This window comes from Dermacentor variabilis, chromosome 6 (genome assembly GCF_050947875.1).
Source record: "Dermacentor variabilis isolate Ectoservices chromosome 6, ASM5094787v1, whole genome shotgun sequence".
Taxonomy (NCBI): Eukaryota; Metazoa; Arthropoda; class Arachnida; order Ixodida; family Ixodidae; genus Dermacentor; species Dermacentor variabilis.
In genome coordinates this window covers 76,454,065-76,478,289 of record NC_134573.1, presented here as the reverse complement: position 1 = coordinate 76,478,289, position 24,225 = coordinate 76,454,065, and the positions used below count along the sequence as shown (strand labels likewise).

Below are 24,225 nucleotides of genomic sequence, written 5' to 3'. Positions count from 1 at the left end.
AATTCTTCGGCAACCTGCACTTCCGTCAGAGATTGGTGAAGTGCTAGAGCACGGAAAGGATGTTTTTGCTGAGGAGGGGCACGAAGGCTTCGTACTATCTGCCAGATCCTAGAAAGTGGCTTTCGAGGATCTAGAGACGAACCGAAGGTCCTCCACCGTTGTTTTCCCATTTTTTGAAGGTGCCGCAGTATTTTTCGTTGAGCTCGTCGACATAAAGCAAGGTCTACTGACGATTGAGTTCTCCTAACCTTCCTTTCCGCTCTCCGACGGATCGCTCGGAGCCGTTCATATTCAATATCAATCGCCGTTCTGGATGTAGGTGCACTGATGAACTTAGTTGTCTTCTGCACTGATGATACAATAATGTCTTCTATATCAGATGGTGAAGTGATGTCTCCACAGTACTCTTCGACAGATGTAGTGAATGTGGACCAATCAGTGCAGCGTACAGCAGATGCAGTTGATTGCACAAACCACTTCATCTGCACATATGTTGGTATATGATCGCTCCCATGCGTTTCTATGTCCAAGCACCAGTTGACTAAGGGCAGGAGGCTCTGAGATACAATAGTGAGGTCTAAGCAACTTCCGTAGGTAGTGCCGCGGATGTAAGTTGGAGATCCATCGTTGATGACAGCCAGACCTTCAGTGTCTATGAAGTCCATCAAGTGCCTACCCCGACAGTTCATTGCGGCACTTCCCCAGTAAGGATGATGAGCGTTGAAGTCTCCAATAACAACATGAGGGCCTGGGGAACGTTGTAATACAGTGGATAGATAAGAGAGTTCAAGTCTTTGTCTAGGAGGTATGTAGGCGCCGATGATCGAAAACACATGCAGTTTATGTTTTAGTGTCACACACACATATTCATTGCTGTCATGTGGAGCGATCGTGGTCCGCACAAACGTCATGTCACTGCGTATACACATTAACACTTTGCTCTTGTGTCGATCTTCACGTGACCAGAGCTTAACGTATCCGGAAAGGCGAAATTCCGACGTCAGATTTGGCTCGCATATCACGATCACTGGAAAGCGGTAGTTGAAGACTCGTTGCCTAAAGTCAGACATGCGGCCGCATAAACCTCGAGCATTCCATTGCATTATAACAGAATGATGCATCTTTTGTTCCAATGTCCAGTGTTTTATCGTGAGAGCCATGAGTAACACCCTTATTTTAGAGCCGCTAATAGCGGTTCCATAGCATCTAACGCCTTCACGACCGATAGTGCAGTTGGCGTTGCCATTTCGGAGAGTAATATACGCATAGTGTTCACTAGCTGTTTGAGAATGTATCACCTTTTCATTTCCAAGCCTTTCATTACCCTCCCGGCACTTGAGGAGAGCCGAAGGAGTATCTCCTCCGGAAGCCCTTAGTGGTAGCGAAGGCCATCAATAGCCGAAGAGGTTGGACGCACGTAGGATGACGCCTCATTCCTTGACGGGCACGGTGGTACTGGGGAAGGCGCATCTTGTGTGTCCCGGCCGTGCACTCTCTGTGGCACGTTTTGCATCCAAGTACTCAAAGGAAGTGCATCTTTCCCTCCGGGCTTGCTCTGGGAGCGGCGACGCCTTTGCCGCAACCGGCGCCTTTTCTTGCGGACGGAATCGGCAGCCTCCTTGTGCGTGGAGTTCTCTCTCACCATTTTTCTCAGGATTTGCCTCTCCTCTGCCATTTTGGGGCAGTCCTTGGATGTCGCTTCATGGGCTCCGGAGCAATTTGCACATTTCATGGCGTCAGTCTCACAGGAGTCTACATGATGTGCACCACCACATCTTCGGCACGACGTAGGATTCTTACACACCGCACTCACGTGGCCCAGTTTGAAGCACTTGTAACACTGTAACGGTCGTGGTACATATGGACGCACTGAGTGCCTCACATAACCTACTTTGACCGATGCTGGCAAAGAGTCTGACTCGAAGACCAACTTGATGCACCGCGAATGGCCGAATCGGTGGATGTCGAGGATTCGCACTGTCGACGATAAAAGAGATCGCAGGTCTTCATCCTTTATGTCAATGTCCACATCTGATATCACACCAGAGCAGGTATCCTTGCCGTACGCTAGGAATGAGCGAACTGGGATGTTACCAACCACTTGAATGCCTTTCAAAGCCTCCAATACTGCCTGAGAATTAACGTCCACTGTCAGAATGTTCTTCCGAGCATTAATGCGGATCTCTCTCACATGTCCTGAGGCTATTCGATCGAAGTATTTGGTCAGTGATTGTCTATTCAACGAATTCATATTCGTACCTTCCGTTGTTGGGGTGTAGCCCACGGAGAAGACCCGTTCGTCACATCTGCTTTTATGAGTAGAATCACTGCCTGCTGACGTCCGGCGAAGCTTGCGCTTCAAGTGGCGCGATTGGACTAGCGTGTAATCACTGTCCGATTCCATCTCTGCCGCTGTTGAGCTGTCAGATGAATCGGGAAGCCTATAGTCGGTGATGTCGCGGTTTCCCACGGACAGGGCCACCGCCGCGGGAGTCGCCTTGCCATGAGGGCGCGGAGGTCCTCCGTCCTCCATCACGGAGGATGACGTCTTCGAGGAAGCTCCTGATATGCAGAAGTCGCACAATTTTGAAGAACCACAGAACAAGGTCTACCGTTCCGCACTTCTTCGTCGTCGTCTTCGCCATGAGCAGATAAGTCATGGGTAGCGCTTGGTTTATGCCATGAGCAGATAAGTCACCAGTGGCATAAACCAAGCGCTACCCATAAATGCGTTCGATGTTTACAGCATAGATATAGTAGTAATCACTTGTATAGACAACAGCATTCGCGTTGCGCGCGCAGTGTGATTAGTTAAAACGGTTTAGTATTAGATTTGGTGACAGCATCCAAGACGCTTAGCCTACACAACGCAAAGCTTGCGTCAAACGTTGACTGCATAACAATAATAATCCGGTGAAAAAATAGGATAGATTAAAAAGGCGGCTCATCTTTAGAAGAGGCTGAAGCTCACATAGAGAGGGGTCTAGGGGAAAAAGTTTCGATATTTCACTGTTACCATTTGTTGGGTTTTCTGTTGTGAATATTCTTTTTTGTTGTACTGCCACAAGGAAATAGAAATAGACACGCATGCTTACGTGGGGTTGTCTTTCGATGATATTGCGATGCGATCAATTGATTTCTTTTTAAATAAAGATAGAATGGCGTGAGCCTTCCGGAAACGAGGAGTTCAACAACAAGTGAGTGAGTGAATAAACCGTGTTTCGGAGAGCAAGCTGTTGATGCCTGAAGGTGGGTGGCCACCCTATTTCACGCAGCCGTGGCCGTGTGCCGCTAGCCTGGCACCTCCTCACCAGCCGAAGTTGGTCCCTAGACTTTGGGCGTGTCAGATGTGCCTCCCCCTGGTTTTCTGAGGCTGCTTGGATAAGCATGTTCTACGGGTTCCTTCACTGCAGGTTTACTGCAGAATCGGCAGTCTCTTGTAAATATTGACGGGTACATTACGTGTAGTGGAGTGCCGTGGAAGTAATGCAGATATTCTTTCAGGACTAAATGACCAATGCTCATGTTACATGTTGGTGTCAGTGTTTGTTGGCTTCTTATGATATGACTAATAAAAATCGGGCCCCTAGGTTAATCCCCTTTCTTCTCGTTTAGTACAAAACGGGGGTCTCGAATCCGCCAACACTGATGCCTTCAGGTAGCATCTGTGGGTTTATTGACTGGTTGCCTTCACCCAAAAAGATCACGTTCTGGTGACGTTTTCGGCAGAAAGGATGTTCCACATACACCGGCAAGGTTTGTGAGTGGTGGCGCTGGATAAGACTCCCTGAGTTCTACTAGGAAAACATATATAGCCTGAAAGTGGACGGGGAAACGGCGCCGTGGTAGCTCAATTGTTAGAGCAGCGCACGCGTCATGCGAACGTTGTGGGATCGTTCCGCCCCTACGGCAAGTTGTTTTTTCATCCACTTTAATTTCGATTAACTTATCGTTTCTTTATTTCATTTATTAAGCACAAGTAATTTCCCCTACGTTGTCCTTCGTGTCAGTGTTTGTTGGCTTCTTATGATATGAGTAATAAAATTGGGCCCCTCGGTTTACCCCTTTTTTTCTCGCTCAGTGCTGATGTTCCATATTAGAGAACGACTTTAGTTAAGCTCTTGCAGCCTGTTCACCTGATAACTTGTAATTGTAACACTTGTAATTTTATAAACACTTGTGAGATATCTCGAATATACAGCGTAATCATTCTCACAGTGTCGTCACATTAGAAGCACATAATGACCGTATTCAATTATGCTTCTTGACAAAATGGTACAAGGAGTTCAAAATTTGCTGTTGGAATGCATCAATACTTACAAAAATATTCACCAGGAACTTCAATTTTCTTAGAGCACGGACAAAAAGTTCACGACCTAAATTCAAATGCGAATACAGAGGAGTAAATATAAGTAGTGGTAATACATGAATCTATTATTCTCGCACGAATAACGTTTAAGAAAATACATATAATGTTTTCTCTCCAGTTCTTTAGCCGAAGACGTGGACGGCTTTCTTGGAGAGTGCCTTCTCGTGCTGGTTGCTGCTACACTCTGCAGGATTACGTTGCTAAAGGAAGTATTACCTCAACTTCACATCTGCGGGCGCCCACTCGAAAGGAGATCGCGACAAGGTTTGTGCAATTCGTCGTCGCAAAGCGCCACCTCGTATGCGTAACAGATGAAAATTAGAGTTGCCTAAGATTTCGAAGGAGAATGAGGCTTCTCGGTGTAGCATTCCTTCAATTGCAATGCACAGCCGAGTTCTCGACTATGTTTAGCTATTTAGTGTCGATGTAATGCATTTGAAACCTCTCGTGGGTTCACAAATATATTCGTCAGCGAATATTATTCTGGCATTATTTGTGAAATGCAAATCAATTTGCTTTTTTGGCTTCCAAATAAGGGGGTTTAAAAGAAGCTATTTGAGGCTGCCCGAAGCCTTTTCGCTAGGTGCCTTGAACGATTGAGTTGCAATAGCTTGGGGTGTGCATTTTGGCGGTGGCTGTATGCATTTACTTTTTGCATTAGTGATTCTGTAGCTTTCTTTCAGTACTGCAGAAGTAGAAGCAGGCATGTTATTTTTCTTTGTGTATGTAGTTCTCTTCACATAACTAACGATTCCATTTTGGGCCGCATTATGTTCCACTATTGTACATTTCTCATCAAAACAAAAATGTTAGTTTCCTTTAGACTTTTTGGACAAGTTGGTAGGTTTTACTAAAGTATGTTTTCGGGTGCTAGATGACACATTTCTGTCCTTATGTCCTGTCAATATGTACTTCGTCCCTTCACCATGCCCGATCCTCCCCTTTGTATGTCTCTTATAGCGCCCAAAACCAATGGAGGTTATTGTGTAGTTTTTGATACACGGTACCGTTAAAGGCATTCCGTTGAGCGCATTAGATAAGGCAGGGGTGTGCATATATAAAAGATATTACAATGTAATTATGACAATAAATAATAGGACAAAGTACAGAACAAAAGTATACCAACAGTGGTTAGCTATAAAGAAGCAGAATTTAGGAAATCATATAATTTGCAAAACGAAAGTTAGGCTCGAAGCACAACCCAATTCTGAAGATTTGCGTTCTCACATCGACTACGGTATTATTACCGGTATGTAACTCGCAACAACAACTAAACGAAAATGTAATAAAAAGGCAACTAATTAACAGTGCCTGGTACGTCCTGAAATCTTATAGGGCCAGATTCTGTGGCAATATCAGAGGGCAAGCAGTTCCAATCAGTTATGGCGCAGGCTATAAAAGAGCATACATATTATAGCTTATGACATGGTATGCACTTGAATTTGAGAAGGTGATCCCGGCATGAAAAGACGACAGGCGGTACCCGAAAGAAATCATTGAGAAGAAAAGTATGGTTATAAAGTTTGTCAAGCAGGCAAAGACGCACTGATTTGTGGTGAATGGATAGTGCTTGTAAATCAATACGTGCTTTTAATGATGACACGCTAGTGTGAGATGAATAATCGGAAAAGATGAAGCGAGCAGCCCAGTTTCGAAGAAATTCAATTTCGTCCACAATGTATGGCTGCCGGAGTCCTATATTACCGATGCGTATTCAGCTTTGTGTGGATTAGTGTAGTGTAAGCAAGTTTATGTATGTTAAGAGGAGCATGCTTTAGGTGCCGTTTGATGATGCCGAGAGAGTGATGAGCTGCAGCAAAGTAGGAGTAAATGTGATGCTTTCATGTTTCGTCGTAATGTAAATGAAAGCATTCATACTTATAGGTAGGAAGAGTTCCACAATACTCTGTTCTAAATCATATGAAGTGGATACTCGAGCAGCTCAGCTAGTCAAACATATAAATTTCGTTTTCGCATAATTTGAGGGCAACAATCATCACTTGCACTATGTGGGAATTGCATCTAAATTATTTAGGAGAGTTGTAAGATTTTTATCACAGTGTATGTTACGATAACGTACACAATCATTGACAAAAAATCTAATGCGGCTAGAAACACCGTTGGACAATTCTTTAATATGCACAATTAAGGAAGACTAATGACTCAAGCACACTCTTCTGAGGCACTCCAAATGTGACGGAATTATGGTGGAGCAAAAGTTGCTAGCAGAGGTGTAGTGCAGTTTAGACGCTTAGAAATCATACGTACACTTTATAATAATGGCATGAATATTAGGTCTTGAAGGTTTAGCCAGAGGTCTGTAATTAGGCACACTGTCGAACACTTTCAAGAAGTCTAGGAATATGACGTCAACCTGGAATCCAGCATCAGTAGATTCATACAAGTTGCAAAGAAATCCAGCGAGCTGTGTGTCTCAAAAATAGTGATTTCGAAAGCTCTGTTGGTAGTTAAATGTTAAACTTTGATCCTCGAAATAGTTGATTACTTTTTTTATCAGTCAATTAAATGTTTATTCCATCCACAAATCTGTTCTTTTGTGGAAGACGAGGGCTCGCAAAAAAGCGGATCTATCCACTTTTAAGTATTAAGGTGTTCCAAAAATTTCCAAATTGTACTGGTTAATGATATTCAAGGGTAGTCAAGGGGCGAAAGACAATCGCCAGATTTGTAGAATGGGATGACTTTAACCACTCGCCAGTCTTGAAGAATGGAACAATGTGGGTATGTCATAGATACGCCGTGACACATTCTTGAGTAGCTTGTATTAAATTTGTTGTGATGTGATGTACATGAAGTTTTTAATCTGATTAGTAAGATAAAAATGCCCGACTCATTCATAACAACTTCAGACATGTCAGATCGCGTGGGGAAATTAGGGCATGTAGTGATGTCTTCCCAGGTAGACATTCAACAAAGCATGTCATTTAGACACTATACACACTATAACGTCGGAACTGCGTCACCACCAGGATTAGGATTCTCTCAAGCTGAGAATAGTTATTACGCGGCATAATCACTATTATTCATGATAAATCATAGCCGTAAATGTGCCGACGTGTGGAATTTAGTAGCATCTGGTATTTGTCACATAATATGTGTTTGCATGTCTTGGAATTGTTTCTTTTATTCACCAATCTATAAAGGCAGGCAGTTCATTTTGTTATTGAGCTGCTACAGGCATTTATTGAATGTTTTATTTTATCTAATGCTGAGAACAAGGACGAACATTTTGATAATAATTGCAAGGGTGCCTCTAAACATAACCAATAGCTCCAGTAAGCCTGCATTATTATCATCATCATCATCAGTCTGGTTACGCCCACTGCAGGGCAAAGCCTCTCACATACTTCCCCAACTACCACGGTGATGTACTAATTGGGGCCATGTTGTCCCTGCAAACTTCTTAATCTCTTCCGCCCACCTAACTTTCGGCCGCCCCCTGTTACGCTTCCCTTCCCTTGAAATCCAGTCCGTAACCCTTAACGACCATCGGTTATCTTCCCTGTTCATTACACGTCCTGCCCATGCCCCCCCCCCCCCCCGCCATTTTTCTTTCCTGATTTCAACTAAGCTATCATTGCCTCCCGTTTGTTCCTTCCATCACCCAATCTGCTCTTTTCTTACCCCTTAACGTTACACCTATCATTCTTCTTTCCATAACTCGTTGCGTCGTCCCCAATTTAAGTAGAACCCTTTTCGTAAGCCTCCAGGTTTCTGCCCCGTACGTGAGTACTGGTAAGACACAGCTGTTATGTACTTTTCTCGTGAGTGATAATGGCAACCTGCGTTCATAATCTGAGAATGTCTGCCAAACGCACCCCACCCCATTCTTATTCTTCTGATTATTTCAGTCTCATGATCTGGATCCGCAGTCACTAGCCGTCCTAACTAGATGTATTCCCTTACCACTTCCAATACCTCGCTACCTATCGTATACTGCTGTTCTCTTCCGAGACTGTTAAACATTACTTTAGTTTTCTGCAGATTAATTTTTAGAACCACCCTTCGGCTTCGCCTCTCCAGGTCAGTGAGCATGCATTGCAGTTGGTCCCCTATGTTACTAAGCAAGGCAATATCATCAGCGAATCTCAAGTTACTAAGGTATTCTCCATTAACTCTTATCCCTAATTCTTGCCAATCCAGGTCTCTGAATACTTCCTGCAAACACGCTGTGAATAGTGACACGTGTACATGTTTATCTTTCTCGAGCGACCACGCTTCACCGCTTAACAAATGTTATCACGCAGCGCAGGACGCGCCTGCATGTATAGGAAGTTTCTGGAATGTTATCGATCGTTCCATCTGCTGTCTGTCACCGAACCTTGTGTAATCTGTTTGCATGTATGCGCGACGCGAATAGGGTAGAACTTTGTGGAAGGCACGCGGGTCCCAGCGATTAGTCTGGAACATTCGACGATTGTTGTATAAAAGCCGACGCGCTTGACCGGCAGATCAGATTTTCGACGATCGCTGACCGCGTTCGCCGCTATCGTTGAGCTATAAGTGTAGCCTGTTCCTGTGGGCACGGGTTCGCCAAATTAAATTCACTTTTGTCTTTCACAGTACTGCTACTGTGTTGTTCCACGTCACCACCACGTGACAATAGCATTGGAGAGATTGTACCTCCCTGTCTGACGCCTTTCTTTATTGGGATTTTGTTGCTTTCTTTATGGAGGACTACGGTGGCTGTGGAGCCGCTATAGATATCTTTCAGTATTTTTACATTCGGCTCGTCTGCACCCTGATTCCGCAATGCCTCCATGACTGCTGAGGTTTCGACTGAATCAAACCCTTTCTCATAATCAATGAAAGCTATATATAAGGGTTGGTTATATTCCGCACATTTCTCTATCACCGGATTGATAGTGTCAATATGGTCTATTGTTGAGTAGCCTTTACGGAATCCTGCCTGGTCCTTTGGTAGACGGAAGTCTAAGGTGTTCCTGGTTCTATTTGCGTATATACTGGCATTATTGTGGAGGCATACTAACACGACAATGCCAGTATGCCTGCAAAGGTGACTAATTCAGCATTAAGCCGAGTAAAGTTGTTGTTATGCCGAGTAGAGTAAATTTTCCAAGTAAAGTTTTTTTTATTGTTTTTTAATCAGAAGTTCAGCAGACCTACTATAAAAGCGTGATCCGACAGCCTGTCCCGGTGAGTATTGCTAAAACAGATTAGAGGATCGGTCGTCTAGATGAGGTCTAGAATATTGACCAATGTACATGACAAACAAGCTGGGAGAGTAATGAGTTGAGATAACGGGAAGTGTAGACAGGGAGGAAGGAAAATATACTCTTGACTTTGAGCAGCTACGAAAGATTCTGTTGTCGCTTTAATAACGGAGAATTTAAAATTGTCATAAATGTTCAGAGTAGAACGCCGAAATAGCATGCGGACTTCATTTAAAGTGCTTTCAAGTTCGCTTGAAATTGCATCATCTACATCTGGAGGGCAGTAGTATGCACCTATGATAAAATTTCTGCTTGAACATTGAAGTGAATTGTAAATGTGATCTAGGAATCAACTAATGTCACTTGGAACTGCAAGGGAGAGAGAAATAACTTTTATTTATGTAGTTGGCCGATTGTTCGGGCCAACCCCACCTAGATGGCGGCCAGAAGCCCTTGGGCTCTGGCGGCATCCTCGGCCTGCTGAACGGCCAAAAGTTGGTTTTCGGAGGCCGAGCTGCGCAGCACTTTCTCCAACTGCTTCCAATACTAAACTTTTTGGCCCTGTCAGGGCACCCATGGGAAGGCCCAAATAATGTAATCCAGGTCCACCCTTTCTTGACAAAATTTATATTTGTCTGAATATTGTTCTGGATTATAATGACTGTAAGCCACCGGATTTGGATACGCATTAGTTTGAAGGAGGCGCCATGCCACTTTCTGCTGCTTATTAAGCGATGAGTGTGCGGAAGGAAAACGCACCCTCCCCAATCTCTCATGGTCAGTTATCCCCCTGTAACCAACAATCCGGTCCCCTGTCAGCCCCAGCCGCGGCACCCCGGTGGCTCGGCTTGTGAGTCTTCGAGCCACCGTGCTGGCCGCCTCGTAGCCGGAGGGGAAGGAGTGCGCAGGCGCCCAGATGATATGAACAACCAGCTGACTGTGGAAGTTTGGCGGGATTCGCTGTGATTCGTGTGAAATGCGCCCCATTGGGTAATTTGAAATTGCGGATTTAGAATCTGAATATTATCGTGGCCAGTGTGGGAGCAATTGCGAGAGCAATGGCCGATTTCTCAGCCACCTCTGCTCGGTGGGTTTTAATAGATCCGCTGACATTAAGATCACCCTCCAAGTTACTGCAATGATAGACATGTTTTGATTGGTCGTGGACTCTGCTGCGACGACATACACCACGCCCAGAGGGCATTGGAACCTCCTCTGTGTAGCCTTTGCCCTTTCTTCCCGCCTTTCCCTGTGGTGTTCTGGATGAAAGTTTTTGGCTAGCGGTGGGATAATAAGCTGTTTCCTTATGTCATGGGGAATATCTACTTTAGTGTCATGCTGTGATGTGTGTGCTATTGTAAGCTGGTTACATATTTGTCTGCCAGCAGGGGTTTGTGTGAGTCTCATATGGCGCTATCGTATGGGCTTCTATGATTCTTCGAACGCGTTGCAGACACCTAAGCCTAGGACTAACCTGTCATTCTTTGTGTTTATCGGAAATCCTGCGTTATTTGAATGACCGTATAATGATACCTTCGATCTTTGTCTTTTCTGCTACTTGGAGATTTAGGTAGGAGGTTGCATATAATATACGGCTAATGACAATAGCCTGGCCTAGTCGCAGCAGATTGTTCTCTTTCATGTCATAAGGTCCATTAGCAGAAATTGTTTTTTTAAAGCTATGAGCATGCCACCTTCTTTGCAGTTGCACCATTCACAACGAAAAGTGTTGTAAGCAGATGTGGAAAAAACGCTTATTGGATATGGTATCGTTTAGCCACGACTTGGTTAGTACACGAAGAGATGTCGAGCATGGATAAATACGCGATGAAAGTGACACAAATTTTGACATAACACTTGAAATGCTGGTGAAATAAGAATTACAGGTTTGTAGAAGTGTTATAGGTGTGTGGTTGCATACGCTGTCAGTTTCCACACACTTGCAGAAGGTGCGGGTTCGGGTTGTCATTCGGAAGCACGCTGAGATACACTTGCTTCACAGTTTGCTTCCGAGTCCCAAACATACGTGTCGCTGTTGACCACGAGCTTGCTAAAAGCCAACCGAACTAAGTGTTAGTTGTCTCATACTGAATACAAACTTTAAAACATTAAGAAAATAAAATAACCTGATTTGCTGTTCTCAAGTGATGGAGTAGTGCAGAAATAACATATATTTTATTTGTATATCTTGTACGTACCGCACAGCAAAAAAAGGAAAAAGAAAGAAAGTAAAATGTAATTCTGTGAAAATATACAGATGGAGCATCGCTGTTTATTTTTCATGCTGAAGTATAAGCAAAAGATGCGCATGTGAATAACATATGTGCATGTATTAGAATAATTTTCACATCAGTCATATTATGTCAGCAGAACAGCAAAGTGGGCGAATTGGTTAGTATCTGTCGCGCATTTGGTAACAGCTAGCGCTCTTACCAAGTGTTACCAAGTACGATGAGGAGAAAATGGTAATAAATACACAAGCAGGGCTGGTATTGGTTCGTGAATACGTTTCTATAATGCTACATGTCTTATCCGCGACAACGGCCACCAGGCCGGCACGGATAAGCGTAGATTCTGATCGAGCTCTTCCTTGTCATTTCACGCGCTGATAACCACGACTTATTAAAATACGGCAGTTTCTTGCCGTTTGGTAATCCGGCCTGGGCAAAGCTCCCGTCGATGTGTGCCGCCTCACGTTCGCGCTACGCTCGGATTACAGCCGGTTGTTGTGCTCGCTGCGTGAGGGAACCCCGCAGATGAAGGGCATGAGAAAATAGCCCGTACTTACGGCGCGGGGTTCGATATACGACTTGTGATTAGCCCGAGCAGAGATTGCTTGGCAAGTTGCGCGGCCCAGCGCTTCGCACTGCCCTATTGTAGTTTTAAATTTGTCGTCGAAATCAACATATTTGAAAGGCGCTTGCGTTTCCCTCACGCAAAACTTTCAGAAACTCGCTGACATCCGGGCTGTCGGCAATGAATGTTCCCCAGACACTCGTAGGTCGAAGCCCGGCCCCAGCCCGAGTCAACAATTGCTTGCTCACCCCGACAGACCTCCGACCGAGTTTGGCATGTGCGGCCGACAACGCTTTCTGTGTGGCCAGCGCTAGTCGTAAAATAACGTTTTCACAACATTTTAACGTGTTCACGGTACGTGAAATGTTGGTTACTTCCTTATCGTGGCGGCTCTATTGGCATTCGCTTTTTATTTATTGCGTGACACAGTAGGTTCTAGGCGCGATTGCGATCACCTTATTCTGACGGTTCCGCTATACACACACACACACACACACATATATATGTATATATATATATATATATTCCTGTGACGGGGCGTCGGCGATAGAGCAGGCAAGCTGGATCAAGGTGCCATACTCGCAAGGGCTTCTCCTTGCCATGCTGCGCGTACGCTGTCACCGATAGGTCGTATATACGGACGGTAGATATTAATAACGAAAGTAAATTTAACCACCACAAAGGAATTGATGCGACATATTGGCCCCGTAAATAGGTGCATGCTTGTTGAATCGCACCGTATGCCTGTATGACTCGGTCGAATTGGCACGTACAATTGAGAGGCTCATATGAGATATGCTCGCCAGACGTAATGCAGTTGAAATGGTGTTTAGTATTTTTCTCGCACATAACTATAAACAAACTTCCTATTAGCGTGTAGACAAATGATGAGCGTGGTGTATATGCACAGTGCCGTACATATTCGCCTGATGATAAACAATAAAAATATAATTGTGTGCACATGGTATTCACGTTTTGTTAATTTAATGATATATCTGGGCTGTATGGACCTATATCGTGCAATATAATATTGACACGTGTACTTGTTTACCTTGATCGGGTGACCGCGTTTCACCACCTCGGAAATATCGCACAGTGCAGGAGGCGCCGGCATATATAGCAAGTTTCTCGGAAGGTATGGATGGTTCTATCTACTGTCTGTTTTCACCGAACCTTGTGTAATCTGATTTCATCGCGCGACGCGAATGGTGTAGAACTTTCCGGCAGACGCGCGGGCCTCAGCGATTACTCGGGAGCCTTCGATGACTGATGTACAAAAGTCGACGCACTTGACCTGCTGATTAGATTTTCGACGATCGCCGAGTGTGTTCACCGCTATCGCCGTTTTTTAGTGTAACTTAGTTTTGAGGGGATAAGTTCGCCCAATAACGATTTAGTTTCGCCATTTACAGTCTCGCTACTGTGTTCGTCACAGTCACTACCACGTGACATCTGGTGGAGGTGTGGGAAGCGAGAATGAAGACACTCTTCGCTTAAATGCCCTAGGGAGAGCGTCAGTGTTCCTTTTTCGCGCGACGCTTCTTTCGAGCTTGGGTGTCCTTGACGCTTAGTGCTCATTTTGGAGTCACTGTGCTGCCGCGCGATTCCATGCCACTCCTGTATACGTGGCCAGCACTTCCTTGATACCCCGTCTTCAAGTGCTCTCTTCAGGCTATGGACGATTGTAATGTTACGCTATCACGGCCCAGCACGTGACCGCCACAGCCCAGCACCTGTATTTTTGCCGCATATAAAAGAAAGCTCAACTTTGTTTTCTATGCGGCAAAGAGACATGGGCGTACCTGTTGGCTGTTTCTGACCTGGACGCTACATCAAACAGATGCGACTCACTTCACGTGCATGCCCATACTACAACAGCTTGCCCTCGGAGGCTATCACGATGACGGAACATGGCTCTAGTAGCGCAGCCATTGGGAGCCATCCTCCCGTAGCTGCGTGTTCTAACAGTGTTTTGTCACCCATGAGAAGCGGGTTCCCGACTCATGCGCACCACCAGTTAGTTAGCCAACGTCGAAAACGACGTCTAATAAACGCCTTCTTTTTACTCGGAGCGTTCTCCTTGGTGCGCTCTGTCACGCTCTTAGTGGCTACCAAATAGGCGTCCACTTCGGGCGCAAAGAACACACGCGGCTAAGTTGATCGTCTCCCTCGAAAGCTCGGAACACCGCAAGATGTGACCCCAATGGAAGAGCCGTTAACAGCCAGTTTTCTTGAAATATCTTTTAGGAAGACATCAGTACTTTGCAGGTATTTTCTCGAAAAATATGGGTCGAACCCAAAGGCATGTCAAAGGCATGTCCTCTCTAACGCATGTTCTTAAAATAATAGCTGTTCTCAGGGAAGAATACGAGAAGCTGGCCCTTCACGCACGTGCCAGACATTTGAAAGAGCGACTTTGGAGCAAGAGGTCGCGTGTGCGATCGCGGCTTAGTGTTTAAAGCAATAAGCTTCGTTGTATCAATACATAGGTTTGATCCCATCCACATATTTCTCCGTAGTATTATAAGTTGCCTTCACGCACTCTGGAGGTGCCTTACATAAAACCCATTGTTCTGACTATACGTCAGCTTTTAAGAGTATGCCCTAAATCACAACTTTGGAAGAAATAGGGGTATAGAAACGTCGTTTTGATAAATTAGACTGCGCAAGGTCGCGAGTGACGCACGCACACGCAGTTGTCGAGACGTTAAAATCATCTCATTTACAGTATTCTGTTGCATACTTAGATAGGGATGCATCGTTCTGTCGCAGCTGCTTCCTGTTATGCGTTATTGATGGCTGCAAGACAATGATTTATTACATAATGATGCTATCTTGTTAGAATTTCACCGATAAATTGTGGAAACAGGCGCTGCTTGAAGTCATGTTAAATGTTATCACAACTTCGGCATTTTGACTAGCTTTGTATGACTAGGCTGCTTGCTTACTGTATGAGAAATATGCAATTTCGGCAGCAACGAATCTGTATTTTACGAAAAGCTGCTTAGGCAAGTTCTAATTCTCCCGCGCAGTTACTTGTGAACCAGCATCCTTCTACCACATTCCTAAATCGGTTGCGTTCCGACCTTGCTTCTCCGAATTGTAAATCTATTTTGCTCTTCCATTTTTAGGTGTTATGCATTCTATATCCATATCTACTTTTTCTGGGACATTTGGGGATCTTCTACATACACGACTGAAATTGTCCTACCGTATCGCATATATATATATATATATATATATATATATGTATATATATATATATATATACGGAACCGAACCTTAGTGTATAGCGGCTATGACGCTATATATATATATATATATATATATATATATATATATATATATATATATATATATATATATATATATATATATATATATATTGGCACGTGTACTTCTTTATCTTGATCGGGCGACCACATCTCACCGCCTAACAAATGTTATCGCACAGCGCAGGACGCGCCTGCATGTAAAAGCGGTTTCTGGAATGTTATCGACGGTTCTGTCCACTGTCTTTCACCGCAACTTGTGTAACCTGATTGCATGTGTGCGTTACGCGAATAATCTAGAACTTTGTGGAAGGCACGCGGGTCCCAACGATTACTGTGGAACATTCGACGACTGATGTATAAAAGACGACGCGCTTGACCCACTGATCAGATTTTCGACGATTGCCGACCGTGTTCGCCGCTATCGTTGTGCGATAATTGTAGCCTGTTGTTGTGGGCACAGGTTCACCCAATAAACGTTCTGTCTTTCACAGTATTGCTACTGTGTTCTTCAACGTAACCACCACGTGACAATATATATATATACACTTTTTCTACAGTGTCCGCACTTTCAAAATTCGTTCCTGACATATATGAATTAGTATCCGCCGTTCATGGGATTTCCTCAGTTCCGGAAGCGACGGAGTTTTCTTAATGAAAGTGTAACAGGAACTAGTACCAAAATATACAAGCTCTTCACACGGCTATCTCTGGAGACCTGGAATGATTGCCGCAATTAGCACTGGACAACAACTTCAGGTACGACACTCCACACCTCACGGTGAGGCTCAGTAGGAAGGCAAAACACAATGGTTGAGGCCGGTTTTTCAGTGTATCTTATATTAGAAATTTCTCTATCTTTGTAGTTTTCTCTTTCTGTGTCTTTTCAATCGCTCCACAGAAGTCATCTGGTGCCTCCCAAGTTCAGAACGGCATTCTGCTGGACCCACTGCAGACATTTAAGCTGACTCTGGCAAAACCGCTTGATGTCCAGACGCGTCATAGGCAGCACAGCCTGCACCATGCTCCCTTATGGGCTACATAAAATAGCTCCTCTTCACTTCCAAAATCACTCCTTCTCACTGGAAGAGGCATAAAATGGTACGTAGCTCCATAAGGACGCCAATGATAACAGCATAACGACGACAGCGACGTCACGATGGCGATGGCACAATGGAGGTAACGGCCGAACATGGCGACGCTAAGACTTCATTGGCCTGACGAGGGCGACACCAAGCCGATGGCGGAAAATATTAGCGACCGCTTAGAAGAGAGCGCGACGTCTAACACGTCACGCTGCTCCAGCGGTCTTACCGTATCTGCTCGGTACTCGCTGCTACTAACTTTGGGTTGCGCCACCGTTTTGGGGTACATCACAGGTACACACAGGCGCTACATAGCCCGGAACTAGCCAGACAGTCGCTCCTCTAAAGCATTACGTTACCAATTGTCCATGGTGCAATGTTATTAGCATCACAATAGGAAATGCCGATAAAATTTAGCTGCGCTCATAAACCACGGCGGCGTTTGCGACATGTCTTTGAAACGTAAGCTGTGGAAAGACCAAGGCGAGCACATCTATCGCCTAGCCCTTGGGTTTTCAAATTCTTCCGAAACGAAACGAAAAAGTTCTATTTTTATGCTGTGGCAATCTTTAAACCATCATACGGTGTTTTGGCATAGATATTATGCGTAAGGGTTGTCATTGTTCTTAAGTGCTTGTTCTCAAGTTCCTAAGTGCTTGGCGAGCGCGGTTCCTGGGTGCGAAATCAAAAGAAAATCTTTTGCTGCTTATACATAAAGGACTCTTGAGCGGAAGACACCAGCGCAAACTTCAAAGACCAGCGCACCTCGGACATTAAGCAATGAAAGGCTAAATAATGCAGTCCGCTGCCTCATACAAAACGGAAATGAAACACAGCTTTCCGGGTCGATTGCTCTTGTCGGATGCATCCTTTTACAGAATGGATTCAAACAAACGAAAAATCAATTACTAGCGAACTGTCTGATCCTGCTTACGCACTTCTGTTCGCGAGCGTCCAGATACTTCAGAAACCGCACGGCTGTGCACAATGGGACGAAGAGAGTGGAGCTTCTTTGACGTCACATTGTTGTGAGCCGTATAGATTGCAAGCTTCGAATCTTTTATGTGTCTATTTATTTTTATTTTTGCTTTTTTGAAATTAGGTACAACGCGTCTTCGATGTACGTGTGCTCCGCGTAGAAGCTTGCGATGTGACCCGAAACAGCAGAATCCGCAGACGGTGCTCCTTTTGTTTTCATGTTGTCGCTTAGCCGCTCGCCTCGAAAGTGCTATGACGTACGACCTGCACATGATAGCACGCGCTCGCAGCTCGCACTCTTGCTACAGACGCGGCGAGGACACTGAAGCGATGAAAAGGCAGTGCGGCGCTGGCGGTATCCCGTGCAAACTCAACGTTCCTTAAGAGCGCTCCACGGCTGGAGACGATATTATACGAGCTCCTGAAAGGCGAGCTTAGAGAAAAAAAAAGCGGCTACTGAAGCGGCGAGAACAAAGCAGACTCGGCTCTTACGCGAGCGAAACAGATTTCAAGGGCAGCATGAAACTGAAAGCTCCAGCTGTCACCGTGTTCTTCGTTCAGGTGAGTCACTTAGAAGGTAGGCTTGGAAGCTGTACTGAGACGCCGCACCTATAGAAGACGGGTATCATCTGTCGGCAAAGAACGTGCTCGTCTGCGTATAACGTGCTCGTCGACCCTCTGTCAGAATGCATTACGTTGCAGTTAATTCATTCGAATTTTCATTATTGCGAAGCAGGTACAGTGCAACGTTAGCTGCATTATTACTATTGGAAAACATTGCGTATGTCTTGATAAGGTTGGAAACCCTTGTCATCTGTGTTCTCGGGGCCCGCAAAGGTAACATCAATTTTATCATTTAATTTTATTATGCAAGATTTTTCGCCAAAATCTGATTGGAAAAATCAAGGTAGAATACTTGCGGTTCTACAAATATTCAAACATGCAAAAATCGGCGCAAAACCCTCCTCCGAAAGTGAATTAGAGTCCGAAACAAATTTTGGTAGTCAAATCCAGGCAATAAAGTCTGAATTCCGCTGGAAAATTCGAGACACTAGGAGCGCACCAACGTGAACACATAATTATGCAGATTGAGAGCATGATATATTGTCCAATTAACACGCCTGTTAAGACAATCCCTCGCTTACCTTGAACTGCGTATGGACGAGCGAGTTATGTTTGTCGCTGTACTTTTACAACTCCAATTACAAAAATTATCAGATATCAATTCAAAAGCTATATAGGAATTCGAAACAGTCTTCATGTCTATCATGTCTTCAATGTGTAAACCATGTTCGGTTTTAACGATTCAACAGGTATGTTTGTTCTGGACAGACCTTTACAAATAATTTAGTGTCGCCACGCCTCCACAAAATGCAGTCAACAAACCTGCTGAAACGATAAACACATCGCAACCACTTGTATTATAAAAACGTAGGCAGAAGCCGGAAAAATATTTATAGCACTCGCCTATTGATTATCACAGCCGGACTGTACATGACTTAGCGCATTACTTTTTTGTACTTTGCCACACACACTACAACAAATGGTGAGGTGCAATGTAAGCAAATGTGAATGCCCGCGGTGCAGCGATTTTCTTTTGTTTTTCAGCATGGCTTCAAAACTTTCTCATCTTCATTTACATTTTCGCTCATGTTATCCTACCGAAACCGAGGGCTACCTCATAAAACTATGTGTTAATCGGTTATTACTGTGTAATAGCAGCGAGTAACATTTACTAAAGAATCATAGTAGTAAAACGTGCAAACTGCTTAACGTAGCAACTACTGCCAAAGAAGCTTCATTCTCAAGGTTAGCTGTCGGCCATTTTTGTCCATAATATTTGCCACATGTCAGCAGAAAGGTTGTTTTTGTTTATGAGGCCATTCAGCGTGAAAAAGCTTAAAAACACGAAAAAAACACTGTAGGCTTGTTTAAGGTTATTTTGTAGCATTATTATGTTTGCAATCACTCGAACAAAGTATTGCTTCAACAGTACTTAGTTGAATTTGATGAATGTAAGAAATGGCAAGCCATTTAACAGTGTGTAATTGCCTGTAATTCCAGTCTGTAAATTCTTTAACTCCTGTAATGCCATGTCTGAAAAATTATGTAGTCGCGCTATACCATTCTGTTCAATTGACACTCCGTTTGTTCAACTTGGTTTAGTGATCACGTCTTAAATAGTACTGAGTGACTGCAGTTCAGTCTGCTTAACCTGTACAGCACCATATTAACAACACTTAACCATCAATAACTTGATCTGCAGTGTATGTCTGGTCTTTCCTACTATTCATGTTAGTACATGAAGGACGTTTAAGCAATGAGTAAAAACCTAACATATAGTACGAAGCATTTGCGCAGCGCCACTGACAGATGCTAGATGTGTAAACTGTCCGTTGCGTCTTCGTTAGGTTATTTGAAAGTATCCTTTCAGACCTGCACCTAATTTGCGGTGTGTCTATATGTATGTATGTATGTATGTATGTATGTATGTATGTATGTATGTATGTATGTATGTATGTATGTATGTATGTATGTATGTATGTATGTATGTATGTATGTATGTATGTATGTATGTAAGTATGTATGTAAGTATGTATGTAAGTATGTATGTATGTATGTATGTATGTATGTATGTATGTATGTATGTATGTATGTATGTATGTATGTGTGTATGTGTGTATGTATGTATGTGTGTATGTGTGTATGTGTGTATGTATGTATGTATGTATGTATGTATGTACCTCTTTATATTCATCATATAAAACCGATGCTTACGAATTACGAAACAATCATAACAGTGATTGCTAATCGCGTGACAGTCAGCAATCCTCGCTGAAGAATGGATGCACCGGCCATTTTATTTGTATAGCATTTTAATACGTTAACATTCTTAATGCACTTCACGCACTTTCCTGGGGCTAAGTACGCTTATACGTACGTATCTAACCGTTCTCCCTCCAACCAGAGTCAATGTCTAGTCGATGGTCAAATAATTAGATGAAGAAGCTGCTTTGCTGAGAGTACATGGTTCGAAACCAACCCTAAGACCAACTTCAGCCACTGAGTACGTGGAAATCAGTACATATATGGGCCACTCTTCAATCAGCCTCTTTCAGGCCAACATAAGCCGCTGGGTATGTAACGCTCTTAAGAGAAACTTTTTAACGCCGACTTGGAGCATGTGCCGATCGGCCTGTGGTGGTCTTCAATGAACCCCGTTCATGCCAAGTTTTGTCACTACAAACGTGCATGCGTACACATACTACTACATACTTACATACATACATACGGACGTACATACATACATACATACATACATACATACATACATACATACATACATACATACATACATACATACATACATACATACATACATACATACATACATACATACATACATACATACATACATACATAGCCAGATCCATAGTGTGATACCGCAAGATTGGTAGAGTTCCCAAATAATGACATCGCACTGAAAAGAGAGTGGAAATATTGTTAGGTCCAAGCGCGTAAAAGGAACACGGGGATCAAGAAGAGAAGAGAAGAGGAAAACGAAGACTGTGCAGCGGTCATTCCTATTTTTCGTAGCCTGCCGTTCCTGCTCTCGCATGCAAAATAAACCCCTTTTCCACGTCCTTGTAGCAAATTGGTGGAGGTGCGGGGTACACCTCGTAACCACGGAGCCTACGCTGCTACAACTTCGTCGAAGCCGTCGACTTGCCGGACTTCCGCCACCTTCACCTGACATGCTTGAATACGCCTGCCAGATTCCCGAAGGATCTAACGTGGCTTCAAGGCCAGCACCTGGTGTTCCGTGGCAATACTACCGGGTGCCACTCACTTTCGGATGAAAAGCCGGAGAAGATGTCGACGAGTGGCTCACGAACTACCGAAGGGTCAGCCGGTCTAACGGTTGGAACTCGACCGCACAGTTGTCCAATGTTGCGTTTTCCCTTACCGACACTGCGCTCGTCTGGTATGAGAATCATGAAGACATGCTCACTTCATGGGAGCTTTTCGTTCAGGAGCTCAGAGCGTGTTTTGGAGACTCTAGCGCAAAAAAAAAGAAACACGCTGAACAGACGCTTTCGCAAAGAGCTCAGATTCCCGGCGAGACCTGTACGACTTATATCGAAGAAGTGCTTAAACTGTGTAAAATAGTCAAATCTCAAATGTCTGAAGAAGGCAAAGTTGGACATTTGTTGAAAGGAATAGCCGAAGACGTCTAAAATTTTTGATTGGCAAGGAAAGCTTGGATTCCGTGTCTGACGTCATTCGCCACTGCAGGACCTTTGAGACGCTGAAAATGTGACGAATAATACCGAAGTTTGGCATACCATGAATGTGACCCACCTGCTGGCTATGCAGTCGACAGCAACATGCGTGACTACGTGGAAGAACATCGAAATTTGCGGCATCTGCCGGTGTGCTTCCAATGCGGTGTCGCAGGCCACATAGCGAGGTTTTGCAATCGTCGCCCAACAACGTGGAATGGTCGATCGGGCTCTTCAACAAGGACCACAACTCCTATGAGGACAACTCAACAGCCGTACACTACCTCTTGGTCAGCTGGCATCCCTCCCGGCAAATGATTACTGGCAGAGAAGCTCTCGGAGCCGCTCGCCGGCATCTGACAGAAGTTTGACGCCACCGCAACTTCTCGTGCACCGCGTTTACGTCAATCTCCATCGCCAGTGCGCCGCTCCTCCTCGCCTTCACAACCGCAAAACCAGCTAGCGCGGCCAATAGGGGTGAGGTCGCTCGACACGTGCTATCGACAGAAATGCCCCCTGCAGTTGCTATGATTAAGAACAAATTGCATGTACTTGTTGATGGTGTTCCTACAATGGCTTTAGTAGATACCGGAGCAACTGTATCCGTAGTGGGTCTCGGTTTTAAATGTCGGTTAGGGCGCAAAGTTGTATTTCCGTGGGACCAGGCTGCAACGTTTTGTGGAGTGAGTGGCGAGTCGTTACACCCTGTTTGTGTGTGCACTGCTGAAGTATCGTTGGCTGGTGGAGTTTTCGCGACGGAGTTTTTAGCTACAGCCCGATTGACGCACGAAGTGATTTTGGGCACCGACTTTTTGCGACAGTGTGGTGCGACCGTTGAGTGTCGCACGGGGGTAGTTTGCGTCGGTGGCCATGTTTCGTCCGGTCTCTTAGAGGAGACTTGCACTCAAGGTGAACTTTGCGTGTCTGCAGATGCTGTTGTGCCTGCGTCCACCTATGTGTGCGTGCCGGATGTATGTCGCGGTGAAGTTCCAGGCAGTTGCGATGCCTCCGTAGAGCCAATGCATCTAAATTGTGTGAAGAAGAACGTTTTTGTCCCTCATTGTGTGGTATCCGTCGGCATCGGGCTTGCTGGCTTGTGGACGGCCAACTGCTCGGCAGAACCCTTCCTACTTCCAGACGGCTTGAAACTCGCCTACTTTACAGAATACACGTCTTCGTCCGTAGCCGTACTAACAACTGACCCGTCGTGTGAACCAGCTGACCTTCGCCACGTCTCAGACAAAAAGCTTCTGTCGATGATAAACAAGTCGCTCATCACAAGGCAGCGCCATACCTTGGTGGAAATGCTGTCTAAGCATCTGTCAGTGTTTGACTTTGCGCAGCCGGACAAAGCGTTCTCGATTCCGGAGTCACGAACGCGCCATATTATCGATACGGGATCTGCGCGCTCGATCAGGCAAAAGCCTTATCGCGTGTCGCCTAACGAGCGCAAGATAATCGGGGAACAAGTGAGTGACATGATGAAAAATGGGATAATACAAGAGTCCTCGAGTCCTTGGGCAGCTCCGGTCATACTCGTCAGAAAGAAAGACGGTAACTGGAGATTTGGCGTCGATTATCGAAGATTAAACGCCGTGACTAAAAAGGATCTCTACCCGCTGCCCCGGATTGATTATGCAATTGATTACCTTCATTCGACCTCCTATTTTTCTTCAGTGGACCTACGCTCAGGATATTGGCAAATCCCGATGCACCCGGCAGACAAGGAGCACACAGCCTTCATAACCCCGGATGGATTATTCGAAGTCAATGTGAGGCCATTTGGGTTGTGCAAAGCTCCAGCAACCTTTGAAAGGTTCATGGACACCATTCTGCGTGGGTTAAAATGGAACATCTGTATGTGCTATCTTGACGACGTTGTTACATTCGGGCGCACATACAATGAGCACAATACGCACCTGGATATTGTCCTCGACTACATCAAAAACGCTGGCCTGGTTCTGAACTCCAAGAAATGTAACTTTGGTGACCGTCGAACCCTTGTGCTGGGTCATCTTGTTGACAAAGACGGTAACCGGGCTGATCCCCTCACGACGGCAGCTGTTGAGGCATTCAGTGCACCGCAGTCAGTGAAGCAACTTCGTAGTTTTCTGGGTCTTTGCTCTTATTTTCCTCGATTTATTCCTGGTTTTGCTGACGTCGCGTATCCTCTGACAAATCTGCTACATACAGACGCACGGCTTGAGTGGACACCCGAGTGCGAGTCTGCATTTCGTCAGTTGAAGT

At 44.8% G+C, this 24,225-nt stretch overlaps 1 protein-coding gene and 1 long non-coding RNA gene across 6 annotated transcripts in view; one reads left to right on the top strand and one right to left on the bottom strand.

Annotated features, from left to right (window-relative positions):
- Nucleotides 1-4,320: 4,320 nt before the first annotated feature.
- Nucleotides 4,321-22,342, bottom strand: LOC142584881 (uncharacterized). The gene is made up of 3 exons (XR_012828953.1): nucleotides 22,058-22,342; nucleotides 21,116-21,176; nucleotides 4,321-4,376 (listed from the first exon to the last, which is right to left on the bottom strand). It is a non-coding gene; the product is annotated as an uncharacterized LOC142584881 (long non-coding RNA).
- LOC142584880 (tryptase beta-2-like) overlaps nucleotides 17,910-24,225 on the top strand; it is a 58,810-nt gene continuing 52,494 nt past the window's right edge. The window contains exon 1 of one of the 5 annotated variants that reach the window (XM_075695204.1): nucleotides 17,910-18,256. Coding sequence is in view for 1 of the 5 variants with exons in the window: in XM_075695200.1 (XP_075551315.1) it covers nucleotides 18,215-18,256 (42 nt within the window). In the remaining 4 variants the exon portion in view is untranslated. Of the gene's footprint in view, nucleotides 18,257-18,316; nucleotides 18,533-24,225 lie in introns of those variants that run through there. The other 4 variants (XM_075695202.1, XM_075695200.1, XM_075695203.1 and 1 more) reach the window with 4 other exon arrangements.